Source organism: Pyrgilauda ruficollis, unplaced genomic scaffold, assembly GCF_017590135.1.
Source record: "Pyrgilauda ruficollis isolate IOZ18807 unplaced genomic scaffold, ASM1759013v1 scaffold49, whole genome shotgun sequence".
NCBI classification, from domain to species: Eukaryota; Metazoa; Chordata; class Aves; order Passeriformes; family Passeridae; genus Pyrgilauda; species Pyrgilauda ruficollis.
In genome coordinates, this window is record NW_024526488.1 from 2209729 (window position 1) to 2229737 (window position 20009).

Consider the following 20009-nt stretch of genomic DNA (forward strand, 5'->3'; position numbering starts at 1 on the left):
TGTGTTTTAGGACTGCATTTTAAGCACAGAATTTTATGCTCAATTACTGTGAAATAAATTACAATTATGATCTACTCTCTTTTTCTAGTCCTTTTAGCAGAAGCTTGATGGTCCTATACAAAGCCAGAAATTCAATATCATGAGGAAATAAAAGGGCCAAATTTCAACAAGAGCCCCATAAAGCAAGAAGTTATACATTTGGAAGGTGCTTTGCTGCAGGCAAATGGCTGCCAGCATTCCAAATCAAGCTGTGAGGCAACACACTGCAGATGTACCTTTGCTCAATACAGAAAATATTCTCACACAGACACACCACTTAAGTTACAATGGGATTCTGATCATTATAATGGCACTTGGATACTACTCTTAAATTAGACATTGTATGTTTTTTTATTTAAAGTAACTTTCATACAGAAAAAGAAATATAAATCATTAATTGCAAAACATGCACAAAATTCTCATACCACCCCGTGTTAGAATGCACAGTGTATGTGTAGGCTGCCTTTATAAAACCTGTGATGGTTTTTAAAGCTATCAGTGCTGTTTACAGAAAACATCCAAGACTGAAGGCAACAATAAATGAGAAGAATATGGTACCTATGAGAAGTAATATGTTCAATTTCATGGATATTACTTGAACATCTATCTGTTTCTATCCATTTGGGACCATTGTCATCAACATGCGCACTCTGAGAAAACAAAAAATAAAGTAATTCTCCAATAAAATATAGTTTTATAAATAGATTGCTTACCATCATAAACACTTACTGAACGGGCAGAACTTTTCTAAAAAAGCATTTTAGCTCAAAACCATCACCACCCTTCTGTATCATTACCGCTGTAAAGATGAAAGCTTTCCAGTTATTGCACTGGTGGAGTTTCACAAGGTCTTCCTGGGATTTGTGACATTGTGAGGGATGGCCCAGTGTTACAGCAACAGAACACCAATAACAGATAAGGGTCACCCACACGATCCTCTGCCCTTTTGCTTGAGCTGACAACTCACAGTGAACTGCCCATTGCTTCTCCAAACTCCAGGCAAGTGGGTCATTCCTTCCAATAGGTTATCCCCAGGGAGGAGCAGGAGCTGGGGGAGGAAACCCAGCAGCCCAGAGGCCCCGTGCTGGCTGCTGGATCAATGGCCAGTGTCAGCAGGCTCCCAGTTAATGATGCTGGAGCCAGCGCCAGCCTCGCTCCGGGCCAGGCTTACCACAGGTACCCACACACAGGGCACAGGGCTCTGCAAAAGCCGAGTAATTGCCTCATTTTGCAGTATGAGGAGTTTTTTGTTAAAGGCATACACCTTGCATTTTATGTTCCTGGGATCAGCCCTTAGATTTGAAAAAAGAAAAATGTTCACATTCACAACGATGCCATGTGACAGCTAGGAGCAGCCAACGGCATCTGTGTGACTACAGATCCACTTACAAAGGTTTGCTACAAAGCAGAATGCAGCATTTTGTAAGCCTTGCTTATGTGTGTGTAAATGTATACAAATTTTCACATTTATGGAAGAATTTTTATTATCGCTTTAAGGTGAGAAATGTTTGGCAAACACGCAAAAACCACCAAAAAATAACAACCAACAACAAAAAAACGCACCACAGGAAAATACAACACAAAACAGGGGAACTCTTGTCCTGTTATATGATAAAAGGATGGAGCAGATAAAGTCATCTCTGTATCCATGTATGCTCTGGAGTGGAACAACTGAATTATGAAAATGGGATAACTGTACAAGGTTCTTCAAATTACTGACATTATTATTGGACGCTCTATGCAAACTACCTATAAAACTCTCCTGCTCAAGGCAAGAGTGTTCAGCCAGGCTCTGTTTCAGACCCAGACATGCAGTCTAGACCTCTCAGCTAAAGGAGAAAGGACAAGGAGCCTTTCCTTGGAATTCAGCCCAGTGCATCCTGCAGCTGAAGGTCCCCATATTTCCAAAGCCTATCTCAGAAGCCACAACGCTAAAAACACTCCACAGTAACATTTTAGGATCCCTTTCTACCCTGCCAACTCAATAAAAGTTTTTAAGGTAGTCCTCAGAAAGTTGTCATATGCCTGTCTAGCAGCGCTTCTGCCTTCCACCACAGACTCAAGCAAGACATCCATCTTTGGAGGCTGAAATCAGTGCAACTAGACTGTCTACACTTCTGGAAAATTCTATGCCAGTAAGGAAAAGTACAGCAGGAAGAATTTTACTCCTAATACATCACATCATGCAGAAATCACAATCTAAAATAATGACTTGTTCCAGAATGAGGAACAAAAATTATTATTGATAAAAATGCATACTGACTTTAAAAGCCATTAAAAAATTAAAAATGCACACCAAATTTGGTAATTACATTCTCAAATATTCTCCCACAAGAGTAAAAGCTCTAAATCATCTGTCACTCTTTTTTTTTTTTTTTTTTTTTAACCTTTGAACCCTTTTTAAAAAGTGTTCAAAAAAGAATTACACAGCCACCACCACCCTCCTGCCAGACTGGTAACTCTTAAAATGATATAACATCAATAAATTATTCTTAGTTTACAGAAATAGTTTCCTCAAAGAACTTGACAGATTCGAAACTGAATCTATTTTTCATACTCTTTGTTTGCTCCCAAGAAGTTTGTTGTCAGAAGTTTCAAGTTCTTATTTAATACAGGGCAAAATTTACAAAAAAAAACCCTCAAAAACTACTGCTCTGAAAGGTGACCCTGCTCCAGTCATTTTCCTCCTCAAATTTTGACAGATCTCTCCAAGCAAGTTTCCACCAACACTTGAGTTTAAAGTAAGGTTCCCACAACCAGCAGTGATCTGACACCTGCTGGCTTCATCCTCTTCCCATCCCAGTGCTAAGCCCCCTCTCCCAGAGCAGGCTCCAGAAAATAGAAGCAGAGTTATTTTCAGAATCCCAACTTCCCTGCTTCACCATGGTGGGCACAACCATGATCTGTCATGAAACATTTAGCAGATTTGAAAGGTAACAACAGAGAAAATCCAGGCCATAAACACCACGGAACGTTTGTATCAAGTTTTACTGCCAAAAGTTTTATTTTACACTCGAGTTGCAAAGGAATATGGTGTACACATCATACAGGAGCAGAAGTACTACGTGAACATATTTGTTAGCCATTACAAATTTTCAGAAAATAAAACATCCTAAGTTCTCTCTTTGTCCCAATACCTGACTTACCTTTTTGCAATATAAAGAACATTTGAGGACTGGCAGAAGAACAAAGAATGGCCACAACTTGTAACTGAGGAGTTTCTGGCTGCACACAAGGCAAAAAAGGTTTACAGCAAGGCACTGGAGCAGCCTGCCCACAGAAGATGCTCAGTCACCCTCCCTTGAGGGTTTCTAGATCTTACTGAAGCCTGAAGCCCTGCTCTGAATTCAGCACTGACTCAGCTCTCAGCAGGAAGATGGACTAGAGACCTTTCTCAACATCCACTCCAATCTGAATCATTACAAAATTTGATTCAAGCACAGTCAGCAGCCAAATACAAAAAAATCAGTGAATGCCTCTTGTTTTCCCCACTCCCAACAGAAAACAACACTCATCTTTAATGAATCTTTACAACAGTCCAGCATGACTGAAATCAAAGAAACAAGCAGCAAATTAAGTCTACTGAAGAAGACCAACACCACATTAAAAGGCCTTTGCATAATTTAAAATTCTTTTTGTAACAGCAAACAGATTTAATTGCTCTTTACACATTTGCAATTATCAGCCATATAACAATCCCAAATATATTCCTAGTCATCTTCAACTTGGAGATCTCCTGTCCACACTGAAAAAGTTTCTATTGGCCCTCGATACACTGGCAGTGCCATATCCTCTGCAAGCATCCCAGGGAAGCCAGAAAAACAGGGACTGGGAGGTGGAAAGGAAGTAAGGAATCCCAGAACATCTGTTTTATCCTGGGGACCACTTCTCTTCCTGGCTGAGACCTCTATTGCTAGGGTTTAAATGAAAAGCAAGTGAAACTATCAGGAAGGACTCAATAATTTCCTATTTTTAATTTCATGTGACAGAAAATTGCAATTAGACAAAGATTTAAGGCCGACACCCATTACTAAGGCAGCTGTAGAAGAACTAGCTGCACAAAGTGACACAGGCATGCAACAATGAATAAATATAAAACCTGAAAAGTGCTAGAAATTTTTTTGTGCCAGCAAACAACTGATCCTCTAAAACAAGGCAATTACCCTGGTGTACATAAAAAGCCAACAAATGTGTGTATACCAACACCAAATGTAACATTCAGCTCTACAAACCCGTTCCAAAACACCAAACTTCTCGGTTTACAGAGATTTTAATTTCTCAATCCCAACATACCTCAGGATAATTATGAGCAGTCAAAGGCCAGACAATTTAACCAACAGTGAATCTCTGCAAACAGAGATCTTCCACCTCTGAAAGCCTGCTAGAAGTGTGAAGTCAGACCGTGCACCCACCACAGAGGCAGCTTTGGTTTGGCTTTGTGTTAGGGCAGCGTGGGCAGAGAAGCAGCAGAGCAGCGAGCTCACTCCTGCACCTGGAGGGTCCGGGTGGCACAGCAACAGAGAGGAGCGTTGTGCCCAACTCTGGGCCCAGCCAGGAAAGCTCTTAGGCACGTTCTGATTTCAAGCAATAGTTAAAAGCACTGAAATCAAGTTGCTGTAGCAGGAAAACAACTGTTAGTTGTATGTGCAGCAACAAGACAAGACAAAGTTACACACAGTAAATACAAAGCAATTAAGGGAAAAATCTCTTTATCTCTTTATGACAGAAAACTAAAGGCCCAAATTCAAGGACGTCTGATGTACTTGGAGAAGCAATCTATTCCAACTCTACAGTACTGAAATAAGATCAGATTTGTGGGATTCAGGTCTCTTTAAAACACAAAACAAGTAGTAATTTGGTGGAGTTCCTTCTTCATTCAGCACACAAAACAGTGAAAGCCCAATGACAGTTAAGTCCTGTCAATTTTGATACTTTGAAGGGAGAAAAGAAGCCAAAATGACACAGAGGTTAAATCAGTGAAGATAAAAGATAAGAAAGAACAGATAGTGAAGAGGGCTGGATTCTGATACATCTAACTCAGACATTTGATACGCAGGCATGGGAAAAGTGTCAGAGATAGAAAGGTTGTGGCCTTGGAAAACAGGCAAGTAAAATTGTCAGGGATGTTAGAAAATAGTCTAGAGGGAGTCAGAAATAAAAATTAGACCTTTGAATTTGAACAGATCTGAGGCTGGCTGGATACTAAAGGAATAATCCAGAGATAGAACCATGGGAGAACCAGACTAGGGGGGAGAAGCACTAGATTTTTGGGGTGTTCAAATGAAGTGCAACATTAAAAAAAAACCCCAAAAACAAACTGGAGAGAGGGTGTTTAGGTACATGAAAAAAGATGAGAGGGTGAAAAAAGGACAAAGTATTAAAAACCAGAAACAGTTATGATGATAGTGCCACCCCCATAGAGACAGATAAGGAGAAACTTGGCTGCAACTGAAGGAAGAAGTAATTCAATGAAAGGAATGAGAGGTATACAAGATACAGAAACAAAAAGGGCAAACTTGCACAGTTAAGAGGAAGAACATCTCAGCTCAGAAACAGATCATGAGAATAAAAATAACTTTGAAAAGGATCTTGTCATGCAACAAAATCAGGATTGAAGATTTTGTATCAAGAATGAATAGAAAATTAATATGAACTGCAGATCTGCAAGCAAGCTCAACAAGAAAAGAAAGGGGAGATAAAAGTGGTTTTAAAGTCCATTTGGGAAGAGCATTGAAGTAGGTAAGGCAAAGCTGAGTCCAAAGCTGTGTTGTGCTGACACACTCTTCAGATATTCAGAAAGGTTGGAATGGAAATTAAGAAATTACAAGAGAGTATATCTGGAGGGAGGAATGGAAACAGGGCAGTGTGAGAAGCAGCCAAAGAAACCATGTACAGAGAACCAGACAGAGATAAAAATAAAGACCAGTGAGTAAAAAGAAGTGAGGCCAATGAAGGAAGGCGGCAGCAGTGAAGACGAAGGAGTCAAAAAGGTTAATAGACCGGAGATCCCAAAAGGAGTGAGTGACAGGGTAGAGGAGAGAGAAAGACAGATAAGCTGAAAGAGAGCAGGTAGTGATCAGAGAAAGGGAATTTAGAAATGAGAGATAATAAAGTGAACAGTATTTAGCAAAGACAAGGTCATGGGAATGATTGAGGCAGTAAGAAAATCTATCTAAAACTAGAAATCACAGGCACTGGGCTGGAAAAACAGGATGAAGAACAAAGGATTGAAGTACTCATCAGGGGAAAGGAACTGGGCTTGCCCATGGGGAAGGATGAAACTGAAATAGGTTGAGTTTAGCAAACACACAAAGAAAGATGCAAACTAATGACCACTAGGAAAACTAGACAGAGTACTTCAAACCAGGAAGAGGCTACTGGACTGACAAAGCAAAAGCAGAAGTCAGGAGTCACAGAACTTTAGTGGTCAATATGAATGGAAAATACTTTTTAAAAAGCATCAGAGAAAGGAATAAAGTTTAAAAAAAAACTCTAAACATCTATATTTGAGTAATGTTCAGAAACATCAGCAGCACCCCACCAAGCAGGGTCCACACCTCTATTTCCATCCTTGCCACAAAGATCTACTCACCCAGATCAAACCAGAGGTCAGAAATTCAAAGGCCACTGCCAACACTGCCACTGGCTAGATAATGTGGAGATATGGCTGACTCAGGAAAATTTTGACTGTTGAAGTAGATAAAGACTATTAAAGACTATTACAAATTATGAAAAACCAGTAATTTGACCTCTGCCATCCAGCACCTTTATGTCTTCACAAAACAAGACCAGAAGGCCTTTGCTGCCCCTCCCTCACATCACCTCCTGCTCCTACCAGCTCACACAGCCAATGCAGCATTCACCAACACTCCAACTCAGCTGCTAAGATTCTCACCACACTGTGTAACAGCAAAGATAAGAGATTAAGCAGACAGATTGCTGCAAACAAACATCACTGCGATTTTGGGTCCCATTCAGAGTTATCTGAGAACCACTGGCATAAAAGTTCTTCTCCGTTTCCAAGCCTCTGTCAAGAATTTCACTCTACGGCTTTCTTAATCATGAGCATGAATAAAACACCAGCCTTCCCAGACACTTCTAATACTGCATTTCATCTTTTGCTATACTGGCATGTTTTTAAAGTTTCTGCTCATTACAAAAAGACAACACACTTCTATTGCCTGCTCATACAATTGGGAGCTGGATCATTAGGAGTGCAACAAAATAAGGGAAAAAAACCAAATTATTCCCTGCTACAAAACCAGTGACACACAGAGAGTATAAAAAGTGAGCTGAGCACAACATTTCTATCTACCCTACTGATTACTGTTAATTCATGTGTGTAGATGTGGTTCACTCAAAATTACTGAAATTACATAAAAACCAGCTGAAATATAAACAAGAGCTCACAGGACTGGGGCCATAATGGGAGTTCTTTGTTGTTTTTATGCTTTATCACATATTTTAATATTGAAAATTATTTTAAATTTAGCTTAAAATTGTAGTTTAAAATTTTAGTTTAAAACACACAACATATCGGATGCAGTATTCTTACATAATCTTTTAACAAATAATATAAAAATTTATTTTTTTTACTGTACTATCTTTTGTTACAGTCAAGAAATCTCACCTAGAATCAACTACTGGAAGCAGTAAGTTGTCCACACAATAGGCAGCATCTACTGTAACACATATATATCTCTAAAAAAGAAAAGTTTGAAAAAATATCATAGAAACACTATAATTTTGACATTACATTTAATATCTGAATGTTTTATTTCTATTGGACTACGGCACAGCAGGAGAGCTTTCGAGACAAAGGGATTTTATGCAATGTCATTCAAAGCACAAAAAGTTGACTCCTGACACAAGTTAATACTGGAGCATTACTGAAATAAAAGAAGGAGCTGGTCAGACATTTTGGGTAGAAATGTAACATTTTTTCTGTAAAGAAAATAAACACATAATGCCATAGCTTAAAATAAATAGTGCCAAATGTTATCATCAACATTTGAAAAATAGGATGGTGGTTTAGAAAAGAAAATATTTTATAAGCACATAGTATACATTGGAGTGTTATAACAAGACTTATAATTTTTAAGTTAGGTATTTTACTTTAGCGAGAGATTCTACAATCCCCACTTATGTAAGCAGTTCTATTAACCCACATTGGCTTTTTAATCATAGAGTTTAGTATCAAAGTCAGGTGCACCATTCATTTCACAGATTTTAAGTCGGGAACAACTATTTCTTTTCTTCAGCACAATATTTAATCAAAAATACTAAAAAAAACCCCACATTACTAAAAAAAATTTAAATGCTTACGTATGCACATCTGCTAACTCTTAACTCATTATTCTTTTACTCAACATACCCTTCCAGGGGAGGGATATCTATCAGCAGTTTCTGGCAGGAAAAGTTCAATACTTTATGCACAATATTAGCTACAAATAGCCTGCATTGCATTTGGGAGTTTTTTGGTTTTTGATTTTTAAATGTTTTAAACTATTTTAAATGTTCTAGCACATTTCAGAAAAAAAATATTTGCGTACTTGTGCATATTGAGAACTAATTCTGGGAGTCAAGCAAATATTGTACTGCCTTTTTCAATACAAAGCATTTCATTCTACGACACGTGAAACATTGTTACAGAATATAACCATAATGTTTTAAATTATATAACCATTTAATAAATGAAAACAAATCTAGAGGTTGCAAAACAGAAACCAAAATTTCTCCAATACTTCTTTCCATCAAACTGTTCCACTGAAGTTCTAAAAGGTTAAGTGCACACAGAAGTGAGAAATAAAACTACAGTTTCATACATTTTTTCCTACAAAACCTGGAACCAAAAAATAAAAAAGTATGTATTAAGATAAACCAATGATCAGGCACATACCATCTAAAAATGTCCCCTTTTTTTTTCCAAACCCAATTTTCATAGTATTTGTAGTTTTAAAAAATACAAAACCGAAAACAGCCCTGACCCCTCCCCTTGAACACAAACTCCACAAATGTTTTTTTATTCTTTGAGCATTGTATCAAATAAAAATTACAGCTGCACAGAGAAACAAACTAGCAAAAAAAAAAGAAATCTGAGAATGCTTGGATGTGACTGCATCTAGAACCTATATATGTATGTACATACGTCTGCTTTTATTTCAACTAACTTTTTACCCACGTAAAGAAAAAGACTTCACTGACAGTAACAACTCCCTAGCTGCTATCACTGATAATGATTACCTTTTGACAGTTCTGTAAAAAAAGTTCAGTCTTGAAACTCAAGGAATTTCATTTCACTCTCCATTTTTACCACATTTTAAAACTAGCCACATTCCTTCCTTAACGATGAAAATATTATATAAGCATACCCCAAAAGGCACTAAGGTCTAACAAAAATAATCAGAATCTCCTTTTAAACTAACATAGTATCTGTAAGATAGTTTGCATATATAATTATTTTCCAAATTAAGGCATGGCAACTTTCTCTTAAACATAAAAGCTATAATCTACTTCTGCTAAATATAAAACTAAGTCTCAGGATATAGTATACAAAGATCATATATTTATGTAGAATACCTTTTGTGTTATACTGGACTATTACATCTTTGCCAAAAGATTTCAGTATTTAGAAAAAAAAAATTAAAATTTAAATATACTGTAAGGCCACTCACACTATTTTAAACACAAAAATCTACAAACAGTGACATATACACAAACAGTTGGGAAGTTGTAACTTAAAGATCACATCTTTTAATCAGACCTGCTCAAAGGACAGCCACAAAAGAACCCTATTGGCTACAAGAAGCATCTGCATGTTTTTAAGACTCAACTATGCAGACTCCCATTGCCCCAGGGCAGTGCTGCACAAGTCTATTGAAAACGACCCGAATGCTGAATCAACACCTTAAATTTTCCCAGAAAACCTCCAACAAATGTTTTGTATATTAAGAGAGACTAACAAATCAAAAGGGGACATTACAAAAATTTCAGCATGACAATTTTCCTGAAATTATTTTTCCACTGCATTTGGCAAGCAGAGAACGAATTCTATTCCTTGTCTACTCTTACAGCAAGAACTGCAAACTACAATTAAATAAAAAATATAATAAGATCCTCTAAGAATTAAGTTCCTCTTGGAACAAAGATTAAAATAAAGTTAACTGTGCTGATTCATACTTCCCATAAATTACTAAAAAGGTGAGAGATTCAGACATTTTGCTTCTTGATAATAAGCCTAATATCTGTATCATGTGCAAAAGTGCAACTGTGTTTTAGAACTAAGGCCCAACTGAATACAATTTTGTTATTACAGAAAGTATACTTGAACCCACTAACATGGAAACAGCGGTTCACAGCATCTTAAAATTACGCTTTACACATTTAAACCTGTTGTACAACTGCAAGTTAGTAAAAAATACAAAACCCAGAGATAAACAGAAAACAACAAAGCTTGTATATAAATTGGTTTACAATTCAAAGCACAACAGTAAGCTTCAAATAATTACATTTGTGTAACACACACGGAGAGGTGGGATGATTTATTGAAAGCACTTGGTTCTTGCTGCTCCTTTGCCGGGGCTCTGCTGGTGCTCAGCTGCTGGCGGTGTGTGCGTGCATGCGTTTCGCTACATCGTACACGTAGGTGATGTCTGGGCGCTTCTCCGGATCCGGGTTGATGCACATATTAACTAATTGTCGCAGCTACAGAGGGAGAGAACATGACAGGAGCGTTGGCCTTCTTACAAGCAGGATTTGTGCATTATCACATTCAAATTAAGAGAACTGGCAAAAATGAGGCAAACGGCGATTCTGCACAAGCACGCAGGCAGCCCTCCCTCTCCCTCACACGCTGCACGCAGCCTTATGCAAACGAGTATGCAACGCACTCCCCTGATTTCTGCATTTTGCACTGCTGGCCAGAAAAAGTGATAAGCAAATTCAAGTTCTAATGCTTTCAGCATACAACTTTAGACATGCATTTAGTCCAATCCCGCATGATTTATAGGAAATTCCCCGTGTGTCTGAAGAGCTGTGCCTGCAAAGCCCTGAAGACCGAAAGGAGCACAGAGCGAAGGTAAACGAGGGCTGCTTTGCTCATTGGGTCCCAGTACAGGAGTTAGCCAGCAATAGATGGCATTTCTGCCTGACACGGCCCAACAAACAAAAGGCAGTGGTGCTCCATCTAACACACAGTTAACCCCCACAACGTCCTGCTGCCAGGAGCTACCAATACACACACATTCAATTCAGCCACTGAACAAATTAAACCCACTGAGGGCTACCTGTTACAAGGACTCCACCCTTTCGGAAATATCTGAACATAAAACTGGAAGCTGAGAAAGTATTTTGGGCAAGTACCGTATTACGCTGGCCCTGTTACTCCACTTGTCCACCACTGAAGACATAATACTGGAATACATAAGCTCTGATTATTACATCCTGACATGTATCCTCAGGATTAGATTGTTTATAGTGTTCTTTATGTAAAGAAGCACATAATAAACAAATATTCACAAAAGCCTCTATATGGGAATAAACAAATCGCAATGATCAGAAAATCCCATGTTTCCAGAAGCACCATAACCTACTGGGTGTTTTTAATAGACATATTCAGCATAAGCTGAGTAAGAGCTTCCACGGCACCTGCATACTTCTCATTGCCTTCACAAACTGTCTGGACATTTGCAGGCTTTTCTCCCTCCACTGATATACCTAAAAATTTATGACATTAGAACTTAATCTATTGTATGGATAACCCTCTGACAGGGCATCTATTTTAAATTGTGTGCGTCTCCTAAGGATTTTTCAATATGGAACATACCTCTTTCATACTGACTTACTAAAATCTTCACAGTGCTTTGCCATAACAATTTAACCAACTCTGAAGATTTTCCTTTATGCTTTTAAATAGCTTTGCCAAATACTCCTGGATGTCCTTATAACATTGGGGACAGGTAGGGAGGGCGAGGGAGGAAGACATTCCAACAAACACATTGTGATCCAGTCTTCTGTGGCAATATATCAAATTTGGTTTGGTCTCCCAGGCAGTAGTACTAGGTAGGATTATTGAAAAAAATCTGTAATTATTGCAACTAACACAGAGCGACCTCATCACCCTCATTATTCAAAATGAACATAGGCTGCCTCTTTAAACCTGCCATTGGAGAGTTTCCCTCCTGCTTTTTAGAAAAAGAACAGGAAGGATTTTAAATTATAATTATACTCCTTTCACTTTTCTGAAGATTAATTTAAATGCACAGGAACAGGAATTCCTGAAGTTAAAGAAGAAGCACTGCATACCACTCCATAAAGCTTTGTCCATTAGCCCTTGCAGATAAACTGTACATAATGTGCAGATTTTTTGTATTCAACAGAATAAAATCTATGTCATTAGATTTAGCAAGAAGAGCTTAATATTTAAAAATGGGATAATTCTGAAGATAGTGGTCAGATTACCGGATTGAAACAAAGCATATTAAAATAATCTGTAACAGACTTGTTATTTGCATTTTAAATACATTAAGTATATTCTGACTAATGGAGTTACAAAGCGATCATATTGCTTCTGGCAGTCAATAAATAAAATACAATGCCAGTGGCAATAAAAACTATTAGCCTAATAGTTTGAAGAACAGAATGCTGGAAATCATTAGCTACTGTAAGAAATAATAATTGCCAGCATGTAATATCAACATGCAAGCCAAACAATCTCCTGCAGAAGAAGCAGGTGGGACACAGGGTAAGCAGGAGGCACAGTATAAGCAGAAATGAGCAGCTTGCCATGCAACACCTCAGACAGCCTGCACAGAAAGCAGGAAAGACTGAGGAACATCTAACACCATCAAGCCTGAAATTAGAGTCAAATAAGCAAACATTTTGTGAAGAGAATACAGGTATAATTTATCTTCAAAATATATCTAATCCTGAAGGTATACGTTTCTCTCTCTCTCTGTGAAGACTTCCATCAGTTCAACAGAACTGCATACAGTGAACAGTCTTCATAAAGGACCTTGAAGGGCTGAAACCCACAAAGCCAGCATCAGAGGGGAAGCAGAGTGGTTTTTCTACTGGTTTTTTTTTAGCTATTTATCAATACTTGACTGTTTGTAGAGCAGCAGAAATGGATCTTCAAGAAATTGACCTGCTGGGCACTTGAGAAGCCTTGTCACAGACCTCTTTAAATGGCAGTCACTGCAATTACTGCAGTATCTCTATGCCCCTCTTCCCCTGGCAGGTCCAGAATCGCACTGGAAAGGCAGGATTGCTGAGCTGACCATGTCTGGGACACTGCACAACAATAGTGCAGATTCCTGAGTAATTTCAAAATCCTTGAGCTCTTTTGAGCCTTGTAACTGAACAGCAAACCCTCCGAAGAAGGTGAATTACTTCTGCTATACAGGATGAAACATTACATGGGAACACAGCTTTCAGGACTGAAACTGGGACACTGGATAGCACTGGTTATAGCACTGATCCTTTACTCCTACAGGAATATCCATTTCAATAAACCTGAAATCTATCTGTCAGCCCCTCTAGTACTAATAAAACTTCCAGTGTATCAGAAAAGCTCACCAATGTCATGGGAAGAGGCACTGGGAGTCTAAAATCAGACTATCATTAGAGACAGAAGTGATTTTTTACTACCTGGCACAGACTGGCCAAGAGGCAGAGCAGACTGAGCCAGAGGGACCTCCTGTTGCCTCCCCAAGCTGCAAACTTCTTTGTCTGCTTATTGTTCTTAACCTCCTCTGTGCACTTAGCACAGTGACTGGCTTTAGCCTGGAGCTTAGCCTGACACTGGAGCAGTGGGACACACTTTCTTTAACTTTAGCAGGTTTTTCAGCTATGAAATAAATAATTATCAGTCAAGTCAGGAGGAGTGGGGAAAGACAGAAATATGACAGGCAAGTAGTTTGCATTGTTAGCCAGCTGAAGTAGAGAAATTTTCATACAGGGAAGTTTGGATTAAAAAACCACACACAACACCATTCTTACTCTGAATAAAACCTTCTCAAAGCCTTTTTTTGAGTGCTTTTCTCAAGACCTGCTGGCAGCTAACACTACCATTGTGGACCTGCTGGCTCCTTCTGCTTTCATATCTGGGTAGGAGGTTGGCAATGGACTTCAGAAGAAATGCACCTCAATCAAAGGGAAGATTTTAAAACTTCATCATGAAAGCAATGTGATACTAATATTAGCTGACAAGACTTTAAGAGTATTGATTGGAGGTGGCAAGGGAGCCCCAGCTTTGAATTCCCAAAAGCAGAACAGCTTTCAGTAAATGCTGAGTACTGACTCTGAATACCAGATGTTTTTAAGGGATATTAAAAAATTGAGATATCCAGTGTTATCAAGCATTTGAAAATCTTTGCTTGTATGCACTACTGAAGCAATAGTTTGTAAAAATGAACCTCAGACTATTAGGATTTCTAATCAAAGGTTTTTAAAAACATTATCCATCTGTCCACCTAAAGGTGCATCTTTCTGTCACACTGTTCTCTGATGACACAGATGTGACACAATTACTAACCTCCTACAGAGGTTTCAAAACTTAGAAAAAATGTCACACCTTGAAACTCACTAAAATCTACTTACAAAAAGTTTACTGAAAAAGTACTTGTCTTATAATTCATAATTAAAGTATTTACACTTCTACTATATTAGAGGATGCAGAGATCAACACTCAGTGAAGTTTTTATTTCAGAAAATTCTTTTTCATAAAAAATGAAGTGGGTTTTAGTATTCAATGATCCCTGATCTTTAGTGCTCACTGAGTATCCTTCCCACCTGGTTAAAGGTTTGACATCTATATTTCCAGTACAGGTGAAACATTTAGCACAGTATTCTAATATGACAGATCACACTTATTTGTTTCTCTTTTTTACAGTTCATGCCAGCACAGTATTTTTCATACAAGCTAAAAATGGTTTAATAGTGCAATAGGTAATAAATGTATGTTTTCCAGGTACCTTAGTGAAGACACAAGTCTTCATAGCAGAACATAAAAAATATTCCCATTACAGTTTCCGTAACTGATGGCTTCTTTTAAGAAACTGTTTTGTTACCTATCTTAATACCTATAATAGCTCTGATTCTCTCATTAAGAATAACTTACATGTATTTTGTAGCTAACTGCCTCATCCAAGGTGCAGAAGTACATGTCTGCTTTGAAATAAATAGAAAGTAACATGTTGTGCTTTGCATGTGTTTGCAAAACAAAAAACCTATCCAGATGTAAGGAAAAGCTGAAATTTCTCTCCCCACCCAAACTCTAAGACCTTCTATCTGGGCCACACTTTGATATTTGCCCCTTGGCTAGGAATCCACATCTCCCACTTCACACTTAGCTGCAGCGAAGTAGCCTTGCAGGCAGGCCAACTTCAACGAACCACTAGTGGTATCATCATTAAAATCCTGCTGAAGGTCACCATGGAAACCGCCTGCTGAGGCTTCGCTGCTGCATTCGGCATCTCCTAATCAGCTACCATGTGAAATGCAAATTCAGACAGTCTGAAAATTAGTCAAGAAGAATAGAGGATGAGGATGCAGATATGTGAAATATTCATGTGCTTCATGGAAAAAGGAAGACAGCATGAATGACACAACAAAGAACGGCCCCTGACATTCTCGCTATCATTTTGCATTATTGTTCACACCCTACTGTATTTCTAGGCCTCCAGTTCTGAAGTTGGTTAGATGAACTGCCATATTTAGAGTCTACAATAAATAATAATTAAAAATGGCCAAGGTAAAATGACTAATCGGCAAACCCACAAAGAGCTAGAGAGTATAAATTACACAATAAATCATTATTTCATCCTTTGTAACATCATCAAATTATCTTTTTAAGTCCAGTTGGTTTCATAAAAGAGGAAAACTGTCACTATAAATACAAAACAAAACACTGAGCAGTAATCTTTTATTAATAGTCCAATCACTGTCTGTGAATGCAAGAAAATTTAAGGTTCTGAATTACAACCCCTACTATATAAATTGTATCATGCTTTACATTTATTAAAAGTATTTCACTGCTTGTGTTTATTTGGGTTTTCAAAATAATCTTTAATTCATGCAGTCTGAATTCAGTTAGAATTGGTTACTAATAACTAACTGCTCTTTGGTTTACAGCTTCTATCAGTTTGCCCTGTTCTTTTCAAAGTGGGAAAGTATTTCAAAACTGGCATCTCAGAATGTTAACAAGCAAGCATTTATATTTTTTCATTCTGTTACACTAAGAAAAATATTTGTTTAGTTTCTTTTCATTTTAGAGCTTATAAAAGCAAGTACTCCCCCTTAAATGCACTAATGACAGTAAGAAGTGTTAGCTCTCAGCTTAAAACAACCACTGCTGAGATTTGCAGGAGTATATTGTTCGAATTCAATTATATTATGTTTGCCTGTATTTCTCTGAAATTTACTCTTAGTCTTGTCAAGAACCACACCCTGCGAAAGAACTGCTGTTCAATTGTACTGAACAGCACATCCCAGTTTTATAATGCAGACAAATGGGACCTGAACAATTTGTTTTTACTACTGAGTTACATTATATCTATTTTAATGCAGGCCCCTAGAGGAACAGGGCCAGTGCACTAATTTACTGCGCAACATAAACGTGTATAGTTGTGTTTTTAGAAAAACACCCTACAGATGTAAGGCTCTATCCCATCCTGGCATGTGGAACATATCATTGTGCATTCTGGGAAAGCATTCTGTCATACTTGCAAGGAAGCCCAATGAAATTAGGAATCTAACAGTGTGACGTTTCCATCATTAATACCCTCAAATATAAATCATGAGAGACTTGTTTTGACAGCAACATTTGAGTGAGTTCAACAAGCAAACACTTATAGGCATAATCTGCAAATAACATAAAATCACACAAGTTCATTTACTTCCCTGGAAGCGTGCCAGCTTACATAAACTGGGGATCCAGCCCATGAAAAGGAAAATTACTTACTTCCTCTGAATAGTGATCTGAAGGGAGAGGTGGGTAGTCACACTGTTCTATCTTCTTGCACAGAGAGTACAAGTTCATTTTATCACCATAAAAAGGACTCTGCAGTGCAGCCATCTGTTTAAAGAAAATGTACAGTTTTCTTTTGCGTTTTTAAGTAAAGCTATTTTGTCATATAAACCGTAATAGTAACAAATCAAAAGTGATTCTTAATGACTCTCAAAGCTCTGCTTAGAGGGAGCCCTGCAGTGATGATAACAGAAGTTCCAAAACTATTCCTGTAACCACTCTATGTACTTATTCTATGCCATACAACCATAGCTGTCACAATCCTTACAGTGCAGTATCTGAACTGCACACTGTTAGGGTTTTATTAATAGACTATGGGGGGAAATTAATAGACTATGAGGGGAAATTAATAGACTATGAGGGGAAATTAATAGACTATGAGGGGAAATTGCTGAGATGGAGGGTCCTTGCACCACAAGGGACACCAAAAAAATCCAAACCTGTACTTTTCCTTGGAAGACCTTTTGTAAGAAAACACGTACCTTACAGGAAAACATTATCTAACCTAAAGCAATGCATTGTGTAGGTAACACTAGATAATCATACCAGATTTTGCAACCTTCCACAGCCGTGACACTACACTTCAGTATAATTGGGGGTTTTGAAAGCAAGAAAAAGCTATCATCTACACCTGCAAAATCTCAGGCCCAAAATCTTCATCATTCAGGATGTTATTCAAAAATACTTAAAAAAAAAAAATCCCCAAACTTCCATCGGAAGCACAGAGACGGCACCTATGGCAATAATTTACAATTACAATACAGAAGTAGGGAAATCTGTTGCAGAACACTTATGTAATTGATCAGCTTAAAGCCAGCATTAATAAACCTACCCTTGATTTCCAGACAATGTTACAACTTGACATTTGAGATGGCAACAAATGCTATGGCTAGCTGGATTAGAAATTTAAAAATTCTTTTACAACCTCTCCATTCTGTTCAAAGCCTAAGAAATCTTTTAACTGCAGCAGCACGAATGCTGCTCTGAGTGCAGAGCTGCCCCAAAGTCAGTCACCCTTTTCTACATGTGCTAATAAGTTTGATTTTGGAAGGACAATGTGTACATTCCCCAGACAGGCAGAGTGTGTGTGAAACACGCTAGTCCATGCTGTGCTACTCAGTGAGCTTCAGCAGGGACAGGACAAGCTGAAAATGGCTCTCATCTGTCTTGTGGTCTTCCAGATAGAAGTTTAACTCTTTCATGTCTAAGCATCAATATCACAGGGGGAAATGTATGAAAAGAATTACCAAATTCCCTTCCATTTATTTTACCTCTCTTTAATTTGCTCTCAGATAGTTCAGTACTTTTTCATATTACCTTTGAGGAAGAATAAAAAATTTTTAAAGCTCCCAAAACAAGTATTATGCTGCAGTTTCATCCTACACTCGTCCCAATCTGTATTACTAAGATAATGTTTATTTTTGTATTTACATGACATTGTCTCTTACCTTAAAAACAATGTTAAAAATGCAAGCTGAAGACCAAAAAAGAAAAGAAGAAAAAAAAAAAAAAAAAAAAAAAAAAAAAAAAAATCAACTGCAGGGTCTGTACGCATGCAGAAATTCTAAATAAATTCACAGATACTCATTTTCATACTCTAGGTGTTCATTAAAAAGTAGTTTTGTTTGAATGCTGCCGAGTGTTAAAAAAATTCTGAATGTCCCCTAAGGAGTTAAAACAGGAATACTATATTTTCATGCATCTCCTGCTTTGACAGATGAAAAATGTCAACTGTCCTGTTTTTATTTTCAAGCTTTTGCACTATTCATCTGGTTCATTAGTGCATCTCGCTGCTGCCCCTGACAGCTGCTCGCCCTCTCCTCCCAGCAGCTGAATTTTTCAGGCTAATTTGATCCTCCACACTGAGACGATCGCTAGAATGATTGACTTGCTCCCTGACCTCCAGGGTCTGACTTTGCTGATTAGTATTCTGGGGGTGTCTGAGGGACGAAAGCCCACTGTCTGTCTTCAGGGCTGGTGGCAGCTCGCTCTCTCTCTTTTTTTTTTTCCCTTTCTTTTTTTTTTTTTTTTTTTTGAACTGTAAGCCACCAACCTACAACCCTGTAAGGATGCAATTGCTACGATGAACAATAAAAGGAAATGTGTAAGACCTACTTTTCCATGTAAAGGTCCATGTAGCAAAAGCACAGCATCTTGATTTTAATTAGTAAAGTCTACTTTGTTGCATATCAATTAAAACTCCACTGGTAGTGTTTATGAGGTTTCAGAAATACCTAGGGCTCTAAAAATTCAGACTTTAAAACATACTTCTGCAAAATCTTATTGGCCACGCAGTTAGCACTGAAGAATAGATTGTTATACACACGAGAAATAATGATTTTAAAAAACAAGTTAGTTTAAACCTACATTAAAACGTAACTGAAGAGTTTAGTTGTGATAAACTTGCCACAGCTTTTTTCCAATTAAGCTGGAGACGATCCAGAGTACATATGAACACACATCACCATGAAATCAACATAATAAAACATGCTAAAATGCAAGCAATAGACAAATAAGAAAGACAGCCAGCACAAAAGTGCGCAGATTTAAAACCACCATTCGTTAGTCCACACAAGCCTTGAAGAACCTTAAGTAACCACCTTCCAATAATTAAGAAAAAATACCAAGTGAGAAAAATGCTGAGCATGTATTTGGAACTTGCTATAACTGAAATTTCAAAATTAGAGATAAATGCTCAAGATAAACTTCCAAAACAAAACAAGAAAACCAACCACAAATATCTGGTATGTTGCAGAATCAACTAAATGCACTTAAAAAGAAATTAAAAGCTATAGTTGAAGACAATGTCCAATACTGTATCTACATATCAACAACAAGGGTCCAAATAATTATTTTATTCTTGCAATAAGGAAAACAAACACTACCCCGTATTGGCTTAAATAGCATCCTGGTAAAACCTCTAAAATCAAAGAAGAATGGTATT

General features: G+C 37.7%; 1 protein-coding gene across 1 annotated transcript in view; it reads right to left on the bottom strand.

Annotated features, from left to right (window-relative positions):
* Positions 1 to 3019: 3019 nt before the first annotated feature.
* NEK7 (NIMA related kinase 7) overlaps positions 3020 to 20009 on the bottom strand; it is a 68103-nt gene continuing 51113 nt past the window's right edge. Inside the window, 2 exon segments of the mRNA XM_041479526.1 lie at positions 3020 to 10743; positions 17000 to 17113. Of these exon segments, the coding sequence (XP_041335460.1) occupies positions 10633 to 10743; positions 17000 to 17113 (225 nt within the window). The 3' untranslated portion in view covers positions 3020 to 10632.